The following is an 18,289-nucleotide window of genomic DNA, read 5'->3' as shown; positions in this document are numbered from 1 at the left end:
CTTTAGAAGCTTGGAGAGAGGCAGCAGTGGTGATTTGATCATTAACAGGATTCAGTGTTTATCACACTCACAGATGCCGTGTGTGACTCATGCAATTAAGGAGCTGTTCAAACAAGCGGTTAATTAGAGCCAGAGGGGAGGCACAGATAAAACGTCACATATGCCTGTCTGAAAGCAACAACTACAATCTTAACAGCTAAGCACAGGAGGACCCAAAAGTCTTAAAAACGTAACATTTGAAAAGGATAAAGAATGTTTTAAAAGACAAGAAAAATACACTACAGCTAAAAAAAAATATATATATATATTTTTAACATTTTAAAAATTATTTTAATGAATTTTAATTTTTTTTATATAAAAATCGTAATTTAGTCAATTTAGTCAGTCAATCAATTTGTTGACGATCTTGCCCGCTCCTACTAAAAACCTGAATGCTGTGATCTAATAAACAATAGCAAAGGAGGGATGGTAATGCTGCTGTTTTTCTTTAACGTAGGCTGATTAAAAAGAGACTTTAAGTAGCGTGAGGGAAGTTTTTTGAGTGACAAGCATGTAGGAATGTACGCTGTCAGTGTTTAACAAGTCTTTCTGGCGGATCAAGCTGAAGACATATTGATACCTGGAGATGTGTTTGGCTGTTACTGAGATACTTGCACAACAGATGCGACTGACAAACTCGTGAACACTATTTACTTGCCAACTAGTTTGACAACTTTAAGCAAAGAACTGAATAGAAACACATTATTAGGTTAAAATGTTTGTTTTAAATGGAGCCTAGATAGAGTCTGGAGTGGCTTCCTTTCTAAAATTTCAAAAGACTGATTATATAGGTTATGAAATGTTTTTAAAATGTCTAAATTGAAAATATTTAAAAAGTGTGTTTATATTGCTTATAGTGTACAGGCATTGTGTCCCAAAAGACGAAAAAAAAAAAAAAACCTATATGAAATGTTCAAACTGGGACAAATTACCCATTTAAGAAATCAGATCGTAATTGGATTTAAAAACAAATATAGATTTGGTTTGTTCAATTCAAGTAGCATTTTGCTAATGAGAATCCAAACAAAATGGATTTGAGTCAGATACACCAAAAAAAACTGACTGCCTATTTGAACAAAGATACAAAAAAGATGTCATCATGCATGTCTTCAACTCTCACACTCACACTCCCGCAGGCAGACAGTCAAAGAAGGACTGTACAATAGAGGGCTGAAGAGAGATTCATTGCCCCGTGGCTCAAACTGAATACACCTGTTGTGTTATACAAGCCATTAGCAGCGTAACCTGCCTGAAGCAATTTCTCCAACACGTAGACGCAAGTGTTCCTGGATGATTAAGCAGTCGATTAGTATCTATGAGTATAATCCAGGATTATGTGAATAGGTTGAGTGCTGAACCACTTAAACCCAAATCTTTCTTGCTAATGTAGGCTGATTGATGAATTTGCAGTAGTTCTTAGAAAATAAAAGCTCATTTACTAAATTTTAATTGTGGAAATATTGTAATTTTTTTATTGTATATTTTGTGAAATCATTTATTAGCACTACAGTGTTAATCTCACCCTCCTAATGCCTTGCAAGCAGTCGAAAACCGTCAGGTTGTATGTGCAATTCCCAAATGAAGCATCCCTGAAAGAGAAACGAGAGGGCATGTTAAAATTGCGTGGGTGTTTTTACACAAAATACAATCTAACAAAAAAAAAAGAAACACCCACAGGAACATAAACAAGAATAGTCAGGTTATGCACAAAGAATGGAAACAGACACAGATTTCAAACGTTGCTCTCAGGTGGTCTGCTTTCATACGGAGTAAACCATTACCTTCCCATGAATACAAGTAACTGGGTCAGGGCCTTTGTGTTTGGATGTGGGAGTGAAAGTAAAGCGACAGACGAGACGGTGTTGGCTTTTGTCATATGCTTGTGAAGAAAGAAAACCTTGCTGTGGAGACTGTACATGTGGGAAGCCAGCAACACGATGGGTTACATCTACAAAAAGTCAAGGCAAAATTTAATGTCATGGACAAGAATGTTTTGAACACACGTTTAATTCAGGTTTGTTTGGGTCCATAAAATGATGTCACTGGGTCAAAGGAAGCAAGGGTTGTAATGAAATGCCTAATACCTCAGAAACTAAAAGGGGCCTAAACACCAACCCTTGCCGAACGCACGTCAAGGAACAGGTTCTTTGTGCCCACTTTAATTGAGTTTTGCATTATGCATGCGCTTAATTCGCTGTTTATGATGCAGGCTGGGTTGCATAAAAAGTGGGTCAGTGTTCTGCTGGGATCCTTTCAGAAGTCTCCCAGTGTGCCTCAATGGAAAGTATCAGGCTCCATTTACCCACACAAACACCACGTACTCGCATATGCAATCCCATAGCTCCCAGAAGAGGGCATGGAGGTCTTGTGTATTGGTCCACTGCTTCAAGGTAAATCATTAGACTTGATAAGTCTACCAGTAGTAGGTTGATTTCTTTGAAGTACAATGAATGATTTTTTTCTTTTCTTAAAGTTATATTTTTGGTGCGTTTATGCCTTTATTGTTGACAGGACAGTGGAGATACGACAGGAAAGCATAGGACAGAGAGAGAGGCGGGTAAGGATTGCGAGTCTGGTGTCGAACTCGGGTCGAAGGCACAGTTGTGCTATAAATCGGCACACTAACCACAAGGCTATCAGCGCTGACCAATGACTGGTTTTCAAAGCAATGTTTCCATTTTAAGCTCCTCAATATTCCCCTTGAAACAAAGTGTGGTTAAAGTGCCCTGCTCAAGGAAAAAACCTGATGGATTTGAACTTACAACTTCCGGTTACTAGCCCAGATGTTTAACCACAAGGTTATAACACCACCAACTCAAATATGATGAAAAAAACAACAACAACAACAAAAAAAAAACACTAATTAACAAGCAGAGTCATCTCTAAAAAAAAATGGAGACAAAAAGACAACGCAGGCAAGTTTCCAACAGAGCTTTGCAGAAAAACGTCTTTTGTTCACACAATTATCTGTACCAGCAGGATCCAAGAAATGTTTGAAGATACAGCTGGAGACTTTCCCACCAGCCAGTGGCTCATTCATCTTCCTTCCCACAGCACAGAGACATGTTGAGCCAATCGATTTGACTGTAGAAACACAGCGGCTTACTGGCACCAATTATAGACTTACATCCTGAGGATTATGTAATGTCTCACCTCTAGGGCTGGGTATCGAGTTCGATACTTTTTAGGCACCGACCGAATTGCCTCGATACCACCGAGTATCGAAAAACGTCTTGTCGTTCGGTACCAAATTTACCTAAGGGGTTAATCTCATCACCGTCAGTGAGCCAATAATCCTGCAGCACTAGGTGTGTTTGACTAGAAGCGGCGCGGTGCTGATTGATCAGTGTTTGACCTCCGCGAGAGCGTTCCGAAAGCGCACGGAGCAGTCTGCTCTCTATATCGCGCAGTTTGTTTACTATACACAGACTGAAGCTCGCGTGACGCTCGCGGTGATTTCAGCGTCTGCCGCCTAACTTATGAAAGTGGATGAAGATTTTAAATTTCTTGAAGTCTTTAACAACCTAGAAATGATGATGCGTTTTAAAATGAACACGCACTAATGTAAACGTAGCCTAACAGATGTGTAAACTGAAAACAATTTGAACTTTATTAAAATTATTTATTTATTGTGTTGGATATATTTTGTTCTTTGTGCAGTGGCTCAGGAGATGAGGCTTTGAGTCTGTATAAATATCAACATTAAAAAATAGTTTTTTGAGATAATGTAATCTTATTAAAACTGATTTCATAAAACTGGTATCGGAAAAAGTATCGTTCAGGAACCGGTATCGAACTCAAGGTATCGGTATCGAAAATTTTTGAACGATACCCAGCCCTACTGACCTCCAGGAGTGGAGGCCAGGAGTTAGACAAACCTCATTTAAAACAGCACATCTTTGTCTACTTTTAATTTACAAATTGGTCATTCAGTAGATGCTTTCATTCAAGGCAACTTGCAAGGACAGTCCCCCACGGAGTAACCAAAGGTCAAGTGTCTTGCACAAGGGCACATCGGTTTTGTCCCTTGTGGGGTCTGGAACTTTCAGCGATCGGCCCAAAACTCAAATCTCTAGACTAGACAACGTGACGGATAGTTTTGACTGAACAAGCAATTACAAGCTCAAAAGCCATTACCATAAGTGGCAAGTCAAACAATGGAATCTCTTGGGAGTGCATCTACCGCAATTAGTTTCTCCAACAAATAAGGTATCAGAGAGGGCTGGTCAATGCATTCACATATAAATCTGCTTCTTTACGGTCTTAGGCTGGGTTCAAAAGGCTGGGATAAGCAAAGCTGTTAAGCACAGGGTGTGTCCTGGGCGAGCACTGTAGAGGAGCAAAGCAGAGCAAGCTTACAGATGCCAAAACCACAAGCAGCACTTTAGTACCGTTACGTAACCACAGACGGGGACATGATTTGGTTTAGCAGATACAGATTTACGGCCACAGCAGTAGATGCTGTAATCATACAGGGTCAAAGTTCCTCTGCGACATGGTAGGCTAGGCATCTTCATGATTCAAATATAATTTAATAAGTCTAAAAGCTTTCAATGCACACAACAACTTGGCGAGACAGATACAGCTTAGCCGACCTAAAGCTGAATGAAAGAAATGACAGGGCAATGAAAACCCAAGAAAGGAATTCTGATTGGATTTTTATTAGTTGACCTAAGAATAGGTGGAAAAACAGACAAGCGATGACTGTATGCAAGGTCTTGGTGATGTAATGTGCCAGTGATCGAATGAGTTCATCTGATTAAATTTGGCATACACATACAGTAGTGAAACTTTAAAGAAACAAGAACCCCAGTCTCGGAAGTGAACCCTCCACCCTTGCGCATACAGGGCTGGTTGTGGAGTTCCTCAAAGAGACCCAGCAGACTATATTACTCTATCATGCAATATCTGGATTAGTTGGGCTCAAATGGATGGGAAAAAAATGGACTAGATCTTGCCATACAGGGCAGAGTAGGACTTGTTTACTTCCTCTTGAGGTCTGCCACTGCTTTCCTCTTAGTACTGCCAAATATTTGGCAGACAGAGAAAGATTCTTCCCTGTTCTTACATAATGGGAGAGTAATGCCAAGGTCTGAATTGTCCGCTGCAGACTGAAGCCCCCTGTCCGGGTCACTAGAGCACAGTCTCCAAACTTGTATAACGAACGCACACCGGTTCAGTTGAACAGATTACACTGCCAATAAACCATCTGAACTATCAAGTTACTTCAAAAGTCATCCTAAAAATACATTGCTTGAAGACAATAACTTCAGGTCATGTTGTGCATACCATTACTATGTGTAAACTTGTAGGTTATGTAAGTTTATTTCCAAGTAATGCTTGGTGTGGGAAAATGCTGCTTTGCAACCAAGATCAACGTGCAGACATTTTGGCTGGATAGCAAGCCTTTGCTTACGCAAGATGGATCAAAACCTTACATTCCCAGGTTTTGTAGAGCTACTAAAAATAGTCTCAAAGTAGCCATCTAAAATCCATTCAAGCCCTGTTCTTGGAAAAAGAAAAAATTTGATGGAAAAGGTGCAGCATGTTATTTCAGAATTATACATACCTTCTCAGCCAACATCTTGTAATTTCTTCCTCTGGTGACATACTGGGCATCACACAGAGCTTCACTTTATTCAATGGTATATCCCATTCATTGTTTCCCATCAGGACCCCTTCCCTCTCATAGACAACACAACTGTTTACTTTCTGAATTAACCAATTGCTAAGCATTGCGTAACTATGTCGCACTGTTTGTCTCCATGAGTAGCATGGTTACAGCAGCCAACAAAGCACACTGACAAAGCGCTTTTCTTCCCTTGCACAGCTACGCTGCTAACAATCACATCTTTGTGGAGAAACAAGAGCCCAATTAACCTTCGACATGGACAGAACAGCAAACAGAGTAAAAGAAGTGCCACAAGAGGCACGACTTCTAAGCATACTGGAGGATTTTATACACAATGAACGATTGAAAGAACCAGCAGACTCGCGGTTTCCTTCAGGACTTGAGTCTTAGTAGTTTAACCTTTGCTCAGCCACATATCAAGATCCTGCCCTAACCAGGAACATAAAACAAGTGTACAGTTCATATTTTAAAAATGTTGTCACATTTACAATGCCAGGTACACAATAAGCTGGATAAAACTAAGACTCTACTAAGACATGAGACATAGTAGTCATAAACGTTTAAAATTGCAAGTACACAATAAGCAGGATAAAACACTAATGACAATAATGGTGACATATGCCACTGAACATTAAAACTGGCAAAGATAAATAGTTTCTTCCCTACAAGTGCAGACGAGCCCAAGGAGCAGTTATGGTTTTTATAAACTAGGTCAGTCTCTAAATATTGTGATGAGTAAGTGCCTTGACTTGTCAGTGATGAAAAAGATTAAATATTTAAGAAATGCCTTATGAAAGGCATAATTTCAGAACCAAATATTTTATTTAATAATATAAAATAGTTTTGCACACCTCAAGATAAGTAATAAATATCACTAAACACTAAATAACTGCTATATATAGCCTAATATTTAAAAAACATTTTTAAGGGAAAACTGAATTTAATTAAAAACAAACATTTTGCAAGTCAGAAAGTCAAAATATGTTTTGAGAATAACTCAACCGTTACTCAAAAGGAAGTGTTGGATAAAGGTTAATCCCCTTGAGAAGTAAAGTGCAAGAGCATTTGAACTAATGCCCACACAATAAATATGTTGACCAATAAACCCACTAATGAGTAACAAAATTCCTTCTGGTTTCAGAGACAATGACGGTCAATGAGTAAAAAAAAATTAAAAAAAATCCCTTGACACGAAAGTTTGTGTTACAAAGAATACCAAAGGGGGATTTCAGCCTTTTGGGAAAAGTATTATAACAGTACTTTTAAAAAAAGCTGCTGTTTCCTGTTTGCATTGAGTGAATGATGCTTCTAAACTGTTTGGAGGCCAGAGCTAATCTATACCAGAAGCACTTACAGCCTATCTCAGAAAGCACAGATATACGGTCCGTTACATAAATTCATAAACCCTCAGTTAAAAGCATCAAGGGACTGCACTGAAGATCGCAGATTTATAAAATGTAGACCTCTTCACTATTCAGTGCATACAGCTCTGAATCATTAGCCAAAGAGAGTCCACTTTAACAATGCGTGTTTCTGTTCGATGAGGCCATGGGTCACCCTGTCTTTCTTCGTGTCCCTCATTATATATGCATGCATAACAGAATATGCAGCTATGTGCTTGGCTTTTGTGTTTCTGGGTCAGTGAATAGGGAGGACAGAGCTGAGGGGTCAAATCTCATCTGATGGTGGCAAGCAACCAAGAGGACTGACCAACCAGGAATACTAACTACATGGTAATGAAAAATGCCATGTGTCTGTGATTTCCAGAGTGGAAAGAGGAAGAACAAAGTTTTAGGAAATTAAATAATATCTCCATGGGATTTCCCTTGGGGGGGGGGGGGGGGGGGGTCTTGGAACCACGGCTGGCATCTTACAGGGCGACTGGGTGGTGTAATAACCAAACAGCAGTCACACTAGTGCAAATCCACAACTGTCTTACATATAGCATGACAGGAAAAATAGACTCGCACTGGGTTTGAAGACACATTAATCATCATGTGACCACAATAAAACTGCAAAAGGAATATTATGGAATAAATTACACAGTTTGTTCTCAAAAATGAGATACAAGAGTCAATTACCCCAGAATTTAACATGAAATATTGTTTTAAACCTATTCTTTCTCTCTCACCTTTGCAAAGTTTTTAATCATTGAAATTCAAATCAAATGTAAGCAAATTTAATACATGATTTAAACTATTGATTAAAAGTTATTCATAAAAAGACTCAATATATTTTTTTTAAATAACATTTTTAAAAATGCATGAATACTTCAATTAATTTAATATTTCAGGCCATATCAAACACAGGTGTAACAGTACCTCTTAAAGTGACAGCAGTCTAATATTCCTGATGTTTGTCATTCATGTTAATAAAACAACAAGAGAGAAAATCTTAATCTTTACAATATTATTAATTAAAAGATACTTAAATATTTAATTTAGAATATTTCTAAAATGTTAATATAATATTAAGGCCAAATTGTCAAATACTTTTATTTATTATTACATTATATATGACAACTCTTTTTTTCCTGTCTCCCATTGCAATCCTACCTATTTATTTTAAATCACCTTTTAAACATTATACTGCACGGAAACACTACTAAAAAAACAAAAAAACAAATCACCACTACAGTCTAGTGGTTCAATCTCAACAGTAACACCTTCCAATAATAAAAAAAAAAGTTAGACAAAAGTACAAGTGAACACCTATTACTCTCATTTTAAAATGGCAACAATATTATCCAACAAGACGACCCATTCACAACAGAATTGTCCCTTTCTCTACCCATTAACAAATCTGACAGAGCAGATTACCACTACACACCAGCTGCACTGAGTCTAGAACCTCCCACAGATGGTTTTCCTCCAGCTCAAGGGCCTTCCGTATGTCCTGCTCAGCCTTGTGTATGGCCGTTAGCTCAAAGGTTTTAGTGTCCTGTCCTTTGCGACAGTTTGGAACGGAGTCCAGAATTCAGATCAAGAAAAGAGATTACATGAGTGCGCTGACCCAGCCGTACACTGTAATCCCAAATGAAAGGCCAGAGATGTCGACCCGCAGCGGCAAAATAATCTAATCCCGCTGCAATTATGAGCATTTCTATATAGATGCACAACAACAACTATCTGCCCTGTCAGCTTCATGGCTTGCAAAATGTCGGTGCTGTTTTTCCACTTTGCTTGCTTATCTGGGCAAAGAAGTTTATCGCATTAAAAACCCTGTGAGCCACAGGAGAGACAATATTTCATGCAAAATCAGATTACAGAGCAGTGTGCGATAAACAAGGGAGAGAGAGAGGAAAGTGGGAGAAATTAGGCAAATTAGCAAAGGTTTGGCAAAAAGATGTGGATATGTGGTGGCTGTCTTACCTGAAGGGAAAATATGAGGCATTGGAGCCAGAGATAAGGGCTCTATAGGCTTCCTCTGGTGTTTTCTTTAGGTAAATCACCTGAGATGGGAAACATGAACAGGAAATGACATTAGTGCACCAGCAAAGCAGCTGAATGCTTGGTACTAATTCTATAGGCTTTAACATAAGTGCTGTTATTGTTAACGATTAAAAATCATTTCTGGTAATTGTTGGCCAAATAATTAGTTTGGTAAAAATGTTGGTAATAATTGAAAAAGCTGAAATAAAATTCAATATAAAAATTTAATGAAAAATAACAAATGAAAATTATAAATGTTGCAGTGGAAACAAACTGAAATAAGCACGTACTAAAATTACTAAAACTAAAATTAATAAAATTAAACTAAACTAAAATAATGAAAACTGAAAATTTAAAAATAAAAAATATAATCCAACTTAAAATATTAGTGAATACTATATTTGTATTTAAATAATACAACAACGACAGTTTGAACACAGGCTTTGAACACAGTACTTATTAGCAAATCCCTTCATTTAGATGCTTTACAATTGAATTAAATGATTGGGGAAAAAAATTTATTCGTTTGAAAAAATTCCTCTGGTTTTAGTCAATGAAAATATCCTTTAAATTTAGTCAGTATTTCACCATTTTAGTCCAGTTCACTGGCTGAAGTGAAAATATTTTAGTCGACAATCGTGCAAAATAACATTCGATTTTTCTTGTAAAATCCGTTAATTGCAATCTGACTTCCAGAAAGAACAATTTGTACACTAATGGGACACTACTACTTTCCAACCCCCTATTCAGTCTTTTTCCTCTCCACGTCTGCCAGTGTTCCTCTTTATCCCATACACAAATGCACTTTCAGGAAAGTGATGTTCAGGCAGAATGTGTCACACAGATGAGATGCTGTGGCTCAGCACAATTGGGCCCTTCTCAAGCTGGGACGACTTGTCACGGCACAGTGCGGTCACACACACAGACTTGCTGAAGTGACGAGTTTTAACGCTCATCGACTCCCTACATCCACATCAATCCCTCTTGACTTCACGGAAAAGGACTCTATAATAAGAACTCCACTCACTCCTTCAACATTTTTGTGGCTTGATGTCAGAATGCAACAGGATGGTGCCAACACAAAAGAAACGTATGTGAACCGTGCCAAAGCCCAACATGCATTAAACAAAGAAAAAGGGGTAGGTCAACTCAAAAATGAAAATGATGTAATTTACTCATGCTCAGTTCTTTCTGAATGTTATTTTGTCCATGGAAGAAAAATTAAGTTTGCTCGCTCTTTTCCACGCAATTACAAAAGACTGAGTGTGAAGCTTCAAAACAGAGGCACAAAAACGTTAAAGTATTAAATTAACTAAAAAACATTTTAAGGAATGAAAAATATAAGTATAAAGCAAACATAAATTACAGTGACATTTATTATAAACGCCAAGCCTAAAAGAATTTACTAAACAAAACAAGCCTAAATTAAACTAAAACTTCCGGCATGTTGGAAATGCACTATATTCGCCACAAATCCAAATGTGTTTTGCGTTATTTGTACTATAAATTGCAACATGTTTAAAAAATTTATTCCAGAACATACATTAAAAATTGATCATACAGTTTTAGAAAACATTAAATATAAATCATAGTCAAATTGGCCAATTTACAATACTTTTTTGGTGCTTTTGCGTCTTTTATGAAGCTTGAAAGCCTCAGTCCCCATTTATTGTAATCGACCCGTCGCCAGGTGTTTGACTGACAAGGCGATGACAAATCTTAACGAAATCTGCCATTTTGTCCAACAGACAAAGCAGACAGGAGTAGATTAATGCCGATTGTCTTGAAATAGAAAACGCAGTTGAAACAAGATTCCTTCTGATTTACATTCATGTTTATTTTGTAGTAAAGTGGAAGAGACGATCGGTTCACATGTTGCTTGAACCGAGGCCTTTAAGTGATCTGTCACGACACATAAAAAAGCAACAAAACGGTATTTATTGTTTGAATTTCTTTAAAAATGACAACATTTGTAAGCTGAGAATTTGTTTCATACTAAAATTAAACTGGTCTTTCTTGTCCGTTGGCACGTTGTCAGTTTACTCTTTGCTCTGTGATGTATTTTTCACTGCGTGAGAACATTTATGGTGTGAGATCAACGTGGCTTGTCGGATGTAGCAACAGTAACGAAGGGGGGTGGGTGAATGATCAATTGGCAAACAACAATGCAAGTAGCAGACTTTTCATTTTTGGTTGAAAAGTACTCTTTAAGATATCCAGTATTTGACGACACTGACACTTGACCCCACTCCTAGTTCGTGTTTTGCTTTTGAAGGCTGTCTGTTCTGCAGGAGGGTAGAGCTTTATAATTTGTGCACAAACTCATGAAATATGCACAGGCCAAACAATTAGCTGAACAGTTTGGCAGATTAAGTTCAGTCCCGTGAGAACGGTCAGCGCTTGTTTGTTTGTGTTTCCGAAGGAAGGTCTTAGCCCAGCTGTTCAACCATTACAAATAACCTCCTTTATATGATAAAACGGAGTCATCTACTGCAGGGCAGATCAGCAGCAAACATCTGCTCTTGCCAGAGGAGCACATCCCACACAAACCTGGATCAATAAAAACCTACTTACAGAAGATTCACTTCAAGAGCAGAAAGATAAAAGCACTACATTGAACACACGTCCACGCACGCAGTGAGTGATGGGCAAGACCATGCAGAGCAGAAACAAGGTTTTATTCAGTTTGGAAATGATTATGGTAGTATGAGAGAGAATTATTTAAAAAGTTCATCTTGAGCGCTTTATTGAGTCTATCGGAGAGAATCTGCACGATTTGATGGCCGTCTCCAGAGGTTGGGTTTTTGAAGGACGCTAAAATGAGTTTCCATTTAAGACAACTAAATTAAGACCGGGATCAAGGTTCAAACTAAATTCAGACTGGGAGGGTAAATGTGACCATTCCTAGTCGACCGATTTTGAGGAATTACACCAACTTTGAGAGATATTTGCAGGATAATTAGAATTGCAAAGATTAAAATGAAAGCAGCCCACATTTTCTGTAGATTCTTTGTCAGGTTTCCCTCACAGTCTTTTGAATGCTGTACACTGTCATTTCAAGTACATCAACCTTGGTGTCAAATTATTTAATTATATGAACATTTTATATAAATTTCTCCCAAAAATATACTTGCATATACATTGTATGTGATGTTTTATGGATAAACCATTATGAATGTAGACCTATGTAAAATCATGAATTCTGACTGTTCACTCTGAAATCGTATTGTGGATAAATATACAAACAAATAAAAGTGACTCGAAAATAAATAAAAAAATTAAATATACAAGGGAACCAAAAACATCAAAAAAAAAAAAAAAAAGTGGAAAGTTGAGTCGCAGCTACAAACATCCAGCACAGGATTTATGGTGGCACGAAGCCATTGCATCACAGTCAAAAGTCAGGTTTTATACAAAAAGCCAGATTATAACTCAGTGCCCCCCCGGATAGACCAGAATCAGGTAAAAAGGATGTTGATATTGTATAACACTACCACCCTTTTCAGTTCTCTAATATTTGAAGTTGCAGTTCTAGTAGGAATAGATTAACAATTGCTTCTTTGAAGGAAACTGGAGAAGCATCTCTCATACCACTTCCTTTCCATGTAGCCATTTAGGACTCATCAATATTCATGAGGAAATAGGCGTTCTTACCTCCCAGAGTTTATCTCATAGTGTGAGACAGTAGCTGCTACGTCAGTACAAATCAGCACAAATAACTGAATTTACTTGAGTAGATGTGCATGCTTGATTATTTGCAGATCAAGCTATGAATATTATGGGAAAACAATTGGTGCCATGACCCTGTAAAACTGGGCAGTCATTTAAAAGAAGGGCTTATTATCAGAATGGTACACTGACCCACATTACAGCTGGCACCTGTGCCTTTGACAAAGCCAACGGTGCCATCTGAGCAATAAATCTACTCAGACCGGAGTCATTCCTTAAGAGCGCCAGGAACAGGAAGAGTGGAGATGTCCAATGGCACAATCAGCTGGCATAGCGTTTCACAAGGACCGCTGTGTACACTGTGGTCTACATGAATGAATGCAGTTGAACAGGACAAACTGGCACGCGAGCCAGTCAAGGACATAGTTATCGTGCCACCACAATGCGGGGGACGCACCAGTCAGTCAGCACTCTGTCCCTGTCTCTGAGGGGGGAGTCTGGAATGAAGACACTGGCAAACATCCGAGAAGACTTTGTATGAAAAAATGAATTTGTTGTCAATGTGGGAGGATTGTTGGTTTTAATGGAAACAGCTGAGTGGCTAATTTGCAGGGCCATGACATATTCCGCCCTGGATGTGAATCCTCGAGACCGCTGAAAGCAATTAATGACAGTGAAAGAGGAAGACAGAGGGACAGACAGAAGTGAGATACTCACAGCATAAGCACCAATGAGCACTGCAGCGTTAGCCCTTTTGCGCTGGTCGAAGCTGGTGTAGTGCACAATCCTCTTTCTGGTCAGTGTAAACGACTGGAAAGAAAAACAAATGCATTAAAAATCAAAGTTCGAAAATACTTTTCAAATATGCCATTTTTTTTGGATGGCTTGAATTACATGAATTATTCAATGTAGTTTTTATTCTTTTTTTACTGAAAATGAAACCCAAATAGCATAAAGTTGCTAAGTTGTTTTTTTTTTTTAGCAAAAACGACATGCACATTAATCATTAAACATTTTGTAATTCAAGTACTAAACAGCATCAATGCCATTTTAAAGAAACATATTAAAAAACTGCATTATTGACTACAACGTAACACGTGACTTTAAAAATGTTAAGCGATTGATGGACGTTTTTCCGCTGAACTTTGTTATTTATTATTTTAACAATCACCAAATTTAGTCAACCAAACTTTATTTTTAATCTGTCTTTTAAAATTTAACCAAAAGCATTTCAAAGAAATTGTAATACAAAATTTGTTGCATTATACAGTCAATTAGCATCAAATCGAACACCATGTTTAGTCAAAAATAATAATAACAAAAAAATCAAAATGTACAACATTTGCATTTCAACATTTGCATAATCTCAGAAATTATAATGTAGATTGTTACATTATGCAAATTATACCAACCGTTAAACTTTTTGCCAAAAAGTATTTTAAGAAACCAAATTTCATAAAACTGCATCAAACTTGGTTTTCGTTAACATAGAAAATTAAATGCATTTTTATACAAAAATTGGAAATTGTATAAATAGTAATGCTATTTTAATTAGAAAACAAAATCCATCATTCATTTATCATGGTTTTCATTAGAGTGGCGTTTAAAAGGAACTCCAATAAAAAGTTTATTCTATTTTAACAAAAAAAAAAAAAAAAAAAATTATCAGTGCATCAAACTTTCTGTTAAAGCATTTTAACATGAAGAGAAAAAACTGCAACAATCAATTAACTTGTTGGATTATCTTGATTAAAAATTAAAATCTTGGTTAATGTAAAATCACTCCAAACCCATTTCCAGTTAACATGGCCGGTTAGATGTTTGGGATACAGGTTATGAGAATCTCATCAACAAAAATCTCAGTATCAAGCAATTTCACACACCTAACAAACACCCTTTCTGTGCTTAACTAGCTTGAGGTGTTCTCTGGATGACTCAATTGAATGTGTTTTACATGAGGGAATTTAGAGACAGATGTTCTAGCATCTGGCCCAGCTGCTGCAGTAACGTGCAGGGAAGTGCTGCAGGTGAGTCCAAATGTGTGCACAAGTGAGACAGCATGTAGCTGCTAAAAGGCAACTCATGCACATAATCTGTGCCGGAGCCGAGCTGAACTGAAAAGCCCTCAAAGCATCTGTTCCTGTGTCGCTCCACATGCCGCAGAGTAAAGATTTGGCTGGGGTGGGATAACAGAGGAAACAAACTGCCGGCACAACAAATGAGGATTCAAACTAGTCCACCTACAATCCGCCCCCAAAGAAAAAGATATACCAAAGGCTAAACTAAAGAAAGGAATTTTCCAAAAGCTCTCTAAGCTGAGAGATTTTTTCAGGAGAACCTCTTAAAAATAGACTTTTTAGCCTTTTTTTTTTTTTTTAAATATTCGCTGTCTTAACTTCACAAAATTTTGGAAAGTCATCACGGGGTTGAAACCTTGTATCTTTCCAATGATATTGAGCTTTCCATTAATATTGACTGTCAACTAGTTTGCAAAGTGAAGGTGTATATGCCTTCTTTTCTCAGAGTATATAGTAACAATACAGTATCGTAATAGTAACAGGGTTAGAACCCTTTTATCTTTCCAAAATGAATCAATAAGCAAAAAAATATTGAATTTCAACTAATTTGGAAAGTGATGATGTAGAGGTCATCTTTTCTCATTTGAGTCACAATAACAGGGTTGAACCCGTTCATCTTTCCAAGGTAAATCGATAAGCAAAACGATATTGAATGTCAACTAGTTTGGAAACTCAATATCCTTTCCTTTCTCTAGCCATCTACAGATCATCTCTTCTCACAGAGTCAAAGTAACAGGGTTGAACCCCTTTTTACTTTACAGGCAAATCAATGAGCAAAATGTTCAATCACTCAGAAAGTTAATTGTCATGTAAAACAGCAACATCCACATGCAGGAGGTGGTTATGCTAGTGAGGGGAAGAAGTCTGTAAAAAATTTAATTCAGCTTAAAAATAAAAGCAATCTCAAGATTGACAGCGGGTTTTTTTTGGGGGGGTTTTAAAAACACCAACTTAAGACTGCACAAACTCTGCTCAGCAATGCTAGAAAGCTGATCTTATGATAACCAGATACTAGAACAGATACCACCCAAGCTTCCCTTCTTGCTGTTTGGTTCCTCCAGCCTACAACCAATCATGCAGGCCCAAACCGGTGAGGTTAGAAAAAAAAAAAAAAAAGTCATCTCTATGGCAACAACTTGTAAATTACAAACAGGCAGAGACATTCGTATGTGGTTGGATGGGCGTGGACATAGTGAAAGTGGTTAGGAGGGAAACACATGCTTTTACCACAGGACTTTACCTTTAATATTCCAAAACATGAACACATCAGAGAACTACACCTTGCCAGCTTTAGGAACACAGAACAAAACACAAAGATAAAATGGTTGATTATTATTCAAACGCCTTCCTTTCGCTTGCACAGTTGCTTAAGAAAATGTCAGCAGAATTGATCACTACAAGGACACTATAAACTTCTTGTGTGCTTTGGGTTTGGTCCTCTTTGCTGACCTCTCAATTTAGGTTAATTGGAAACTAAAGTTGGAGACGTTTCAAGTTAACTGTTTTATGCGCCTGAGTCCTGAAGACTGATGAATCTCAATAACTACATTTCAAGCAGAGGAACATTGTAGCTTCATTCCAAAACCAAGTAAGGTGCCTACCTAAACAGCAAAGGTACTTCCCAAAAGGCAGGTGGCTGGATTGCACTATTAAGAAACTTTAGCCAAAATATTAGGAAGAACATATGTATCATGAGTGGAGAAGGTCCCAGAATGCATCACAGCGAGTTCACAAAGTTTGTGCTGTTAGCTTAGCAACACTGATGTAAAACTACAGGAATCAACTGAGTTTAATTTTGTGTGGCACACCACTTTCTCAAAAGACTGTGAGCATTGAGATCGAAGTAGATCGTAACCTGTACCTTGCTGACATTCTGGTAAATGCCATGACAATGGTGGGGGAAGAGAAAGTAAGACTTCAATAGAGAAACTTTGGCCTAGTAGATCAGTTTAAAGCTGGCAACCAGAAAGGTGACTGGTTCAATCCCCAAAGTGATCAAGACGCACCATTGTGAAAGGCACTTAACCCCAGGTTACACTTAGGGAAGACTGTCCCTGAAAAGCATTTGGATAAAAGCGACTACTAAATGACTAGTTATAAAAGCACTGAATTAACTCTTAACTTTAAGAGGCAGAGAGAAATTAGAAATATTTCAAATAAAGTTGATGTCCATCTTACGTTTATACACCGAAACTGGGCTCAATGACTTGGTATCAGGTTAAAGGTTTGCATTCATACAAATTGAATTGTGGATTAAAGGAAATAGTTATGATTTTACCAAAGCTCTTTAATTATTTTATTAATACCGAGTATGTAAAACTATTTAAATTGTAGTGTTCATGCTTTAGGGATTTGTCATGGAAACAAAGTTGTAAAACTGGATATAACTTCATACAGAAAAGCTTAGCAAGTGATTTTTTCACACTAGTATCATTATGAAAATGCTCATACTCTTTAGGTCGTGTTTCATTGTTGAGTATTTTTTTGTTTACAAATTCGCCTTTTTTACTTCCATTATAAATTTCTCAGGGTAATGTACTATTGAGCATCTGGTCAAACGTGCTTTTTTTTTTTTTTTTTAAATGAGCACACAAGATTTTGCCTTACAGACGTGGCATAAAACCAGCTGATGGCCTGATAAAGTCAGGGCGGAACGGGATGTTTTCTAGCTGTAGCTGAAGGTCAATACTGTCTCATTAAGTTTAAATTCCCATCCCATATTACAAACAAAGGAAACGTCAGCACATCAGACAGCCCAAAACATCCAACAATGGGGTGCGAGTGCAAATTCCTCAGCTTTTTTAATTGGTGTAGCAACATACTGCACATTCTTCAGGAGGAATGTAACAAATTGAGCAGGTGTTTGGCTCACCTTGAGCTTTTTGTTGAGTTTACAGCAGTATCTGTACAGCATAGCGAGGTTGAGGGGTCCAAAATCGGCATAAAAGCTAAAAAAGAGAGCAACAACATTAAACTTCATTGTTTAATAAGTAAAAACATGAATTTAATTAAATAGTCAACACAGACGGAATGGCTGAGGCTAATGGGGCCAGGGCCTGCCCTGGGGCCTTTGAAGGCCAGGGGCCTCAATCTGTAGCCCAAACACCTGGAATAAAGCCAATTCAGGTGTTAAACTGATATAGAAAGACCAAAAAATCTTGTTCTCATTTGGAATGTACTATGCATACATTGTGTTCATTCTTACAATTTCAAATACAAGCAATAAATTTGCATAATGGAACGTGCTCGTCATTCGAACATTGTATTTTGCAATTATGATAAGAGGCTTCTAAAAAGACCATAACCTATCGTTGGAAGTCAGCCTCAAACAGTGTTTTCTTTCAAAATATCTGTCAGAATGATGCGAAGAACATTAATTCCATTTTTCTCTAATCTTCCCACATGTGGAAATTCAAAACAAATGATTGACAGGTCCATTA

General features: G+C 37.5%; 1 protein-coding gene across 4 annotated transcripts in view; it reads right to left on the bottom strand.

The window, feature by feature from the left end:
- The window catches only part of LOC306875400 (dual specificity protein phosphatase CDC14AB-like), a 49,371-nt gene that overhangs the window by 29,355 nt on the left and 1,727 nt on the right, over positions 1–18,289 (bottom strand). For 2 of the 4 annotated variants that reach the window (XM_079425917.1, XM_079425919.1), the window contains exons 3-7: positions 17,722–17,797; positions 16,090–16,137; positions 13,489–13,581; positions 9,043–9,122; positions 1,562–1,628 (exon numbers count right to left, since the gene is read on the bottom strand). In XM_079425917.1, coding sequence (XP_079282043.1) covers positions 1,562–1,628; positions 9,043–9,122; positions 13,489–13,581; positions 16,090–16,137; positions 17,722–17,797 — 364 coding nt within the window. The remainder of the gene's footprint in view (positions 1–1,561; positions 1,629–9,042; positions 9,123–13,488; positions 13,582–16,089; positions 16,138–17,721; positions 17,798–18,289) is intronic. The other 2 variants (XM_079425918.1, XM_079425920.1) reach the window with 1 other exon arrangement.

The sequence above is a fragment of the Barbus barbus genome (genome assembly GCF_936440315.1).
Source record: "Barbus barbus genome assembly, chromosome: 9".
NCBI classification, from domain to species: domain Eukaryota; kingdom Metazoa; phylum Chordata; class Actinopteri; order Cypriniformes; family Cyprinidae; genus Barbus; species Barbus barbus.
The sequence above is the reverse complement of the archived record's forward strand: the minus strand, read 5'-3'. Positions and strand labels throughout refer to the sequence as shown.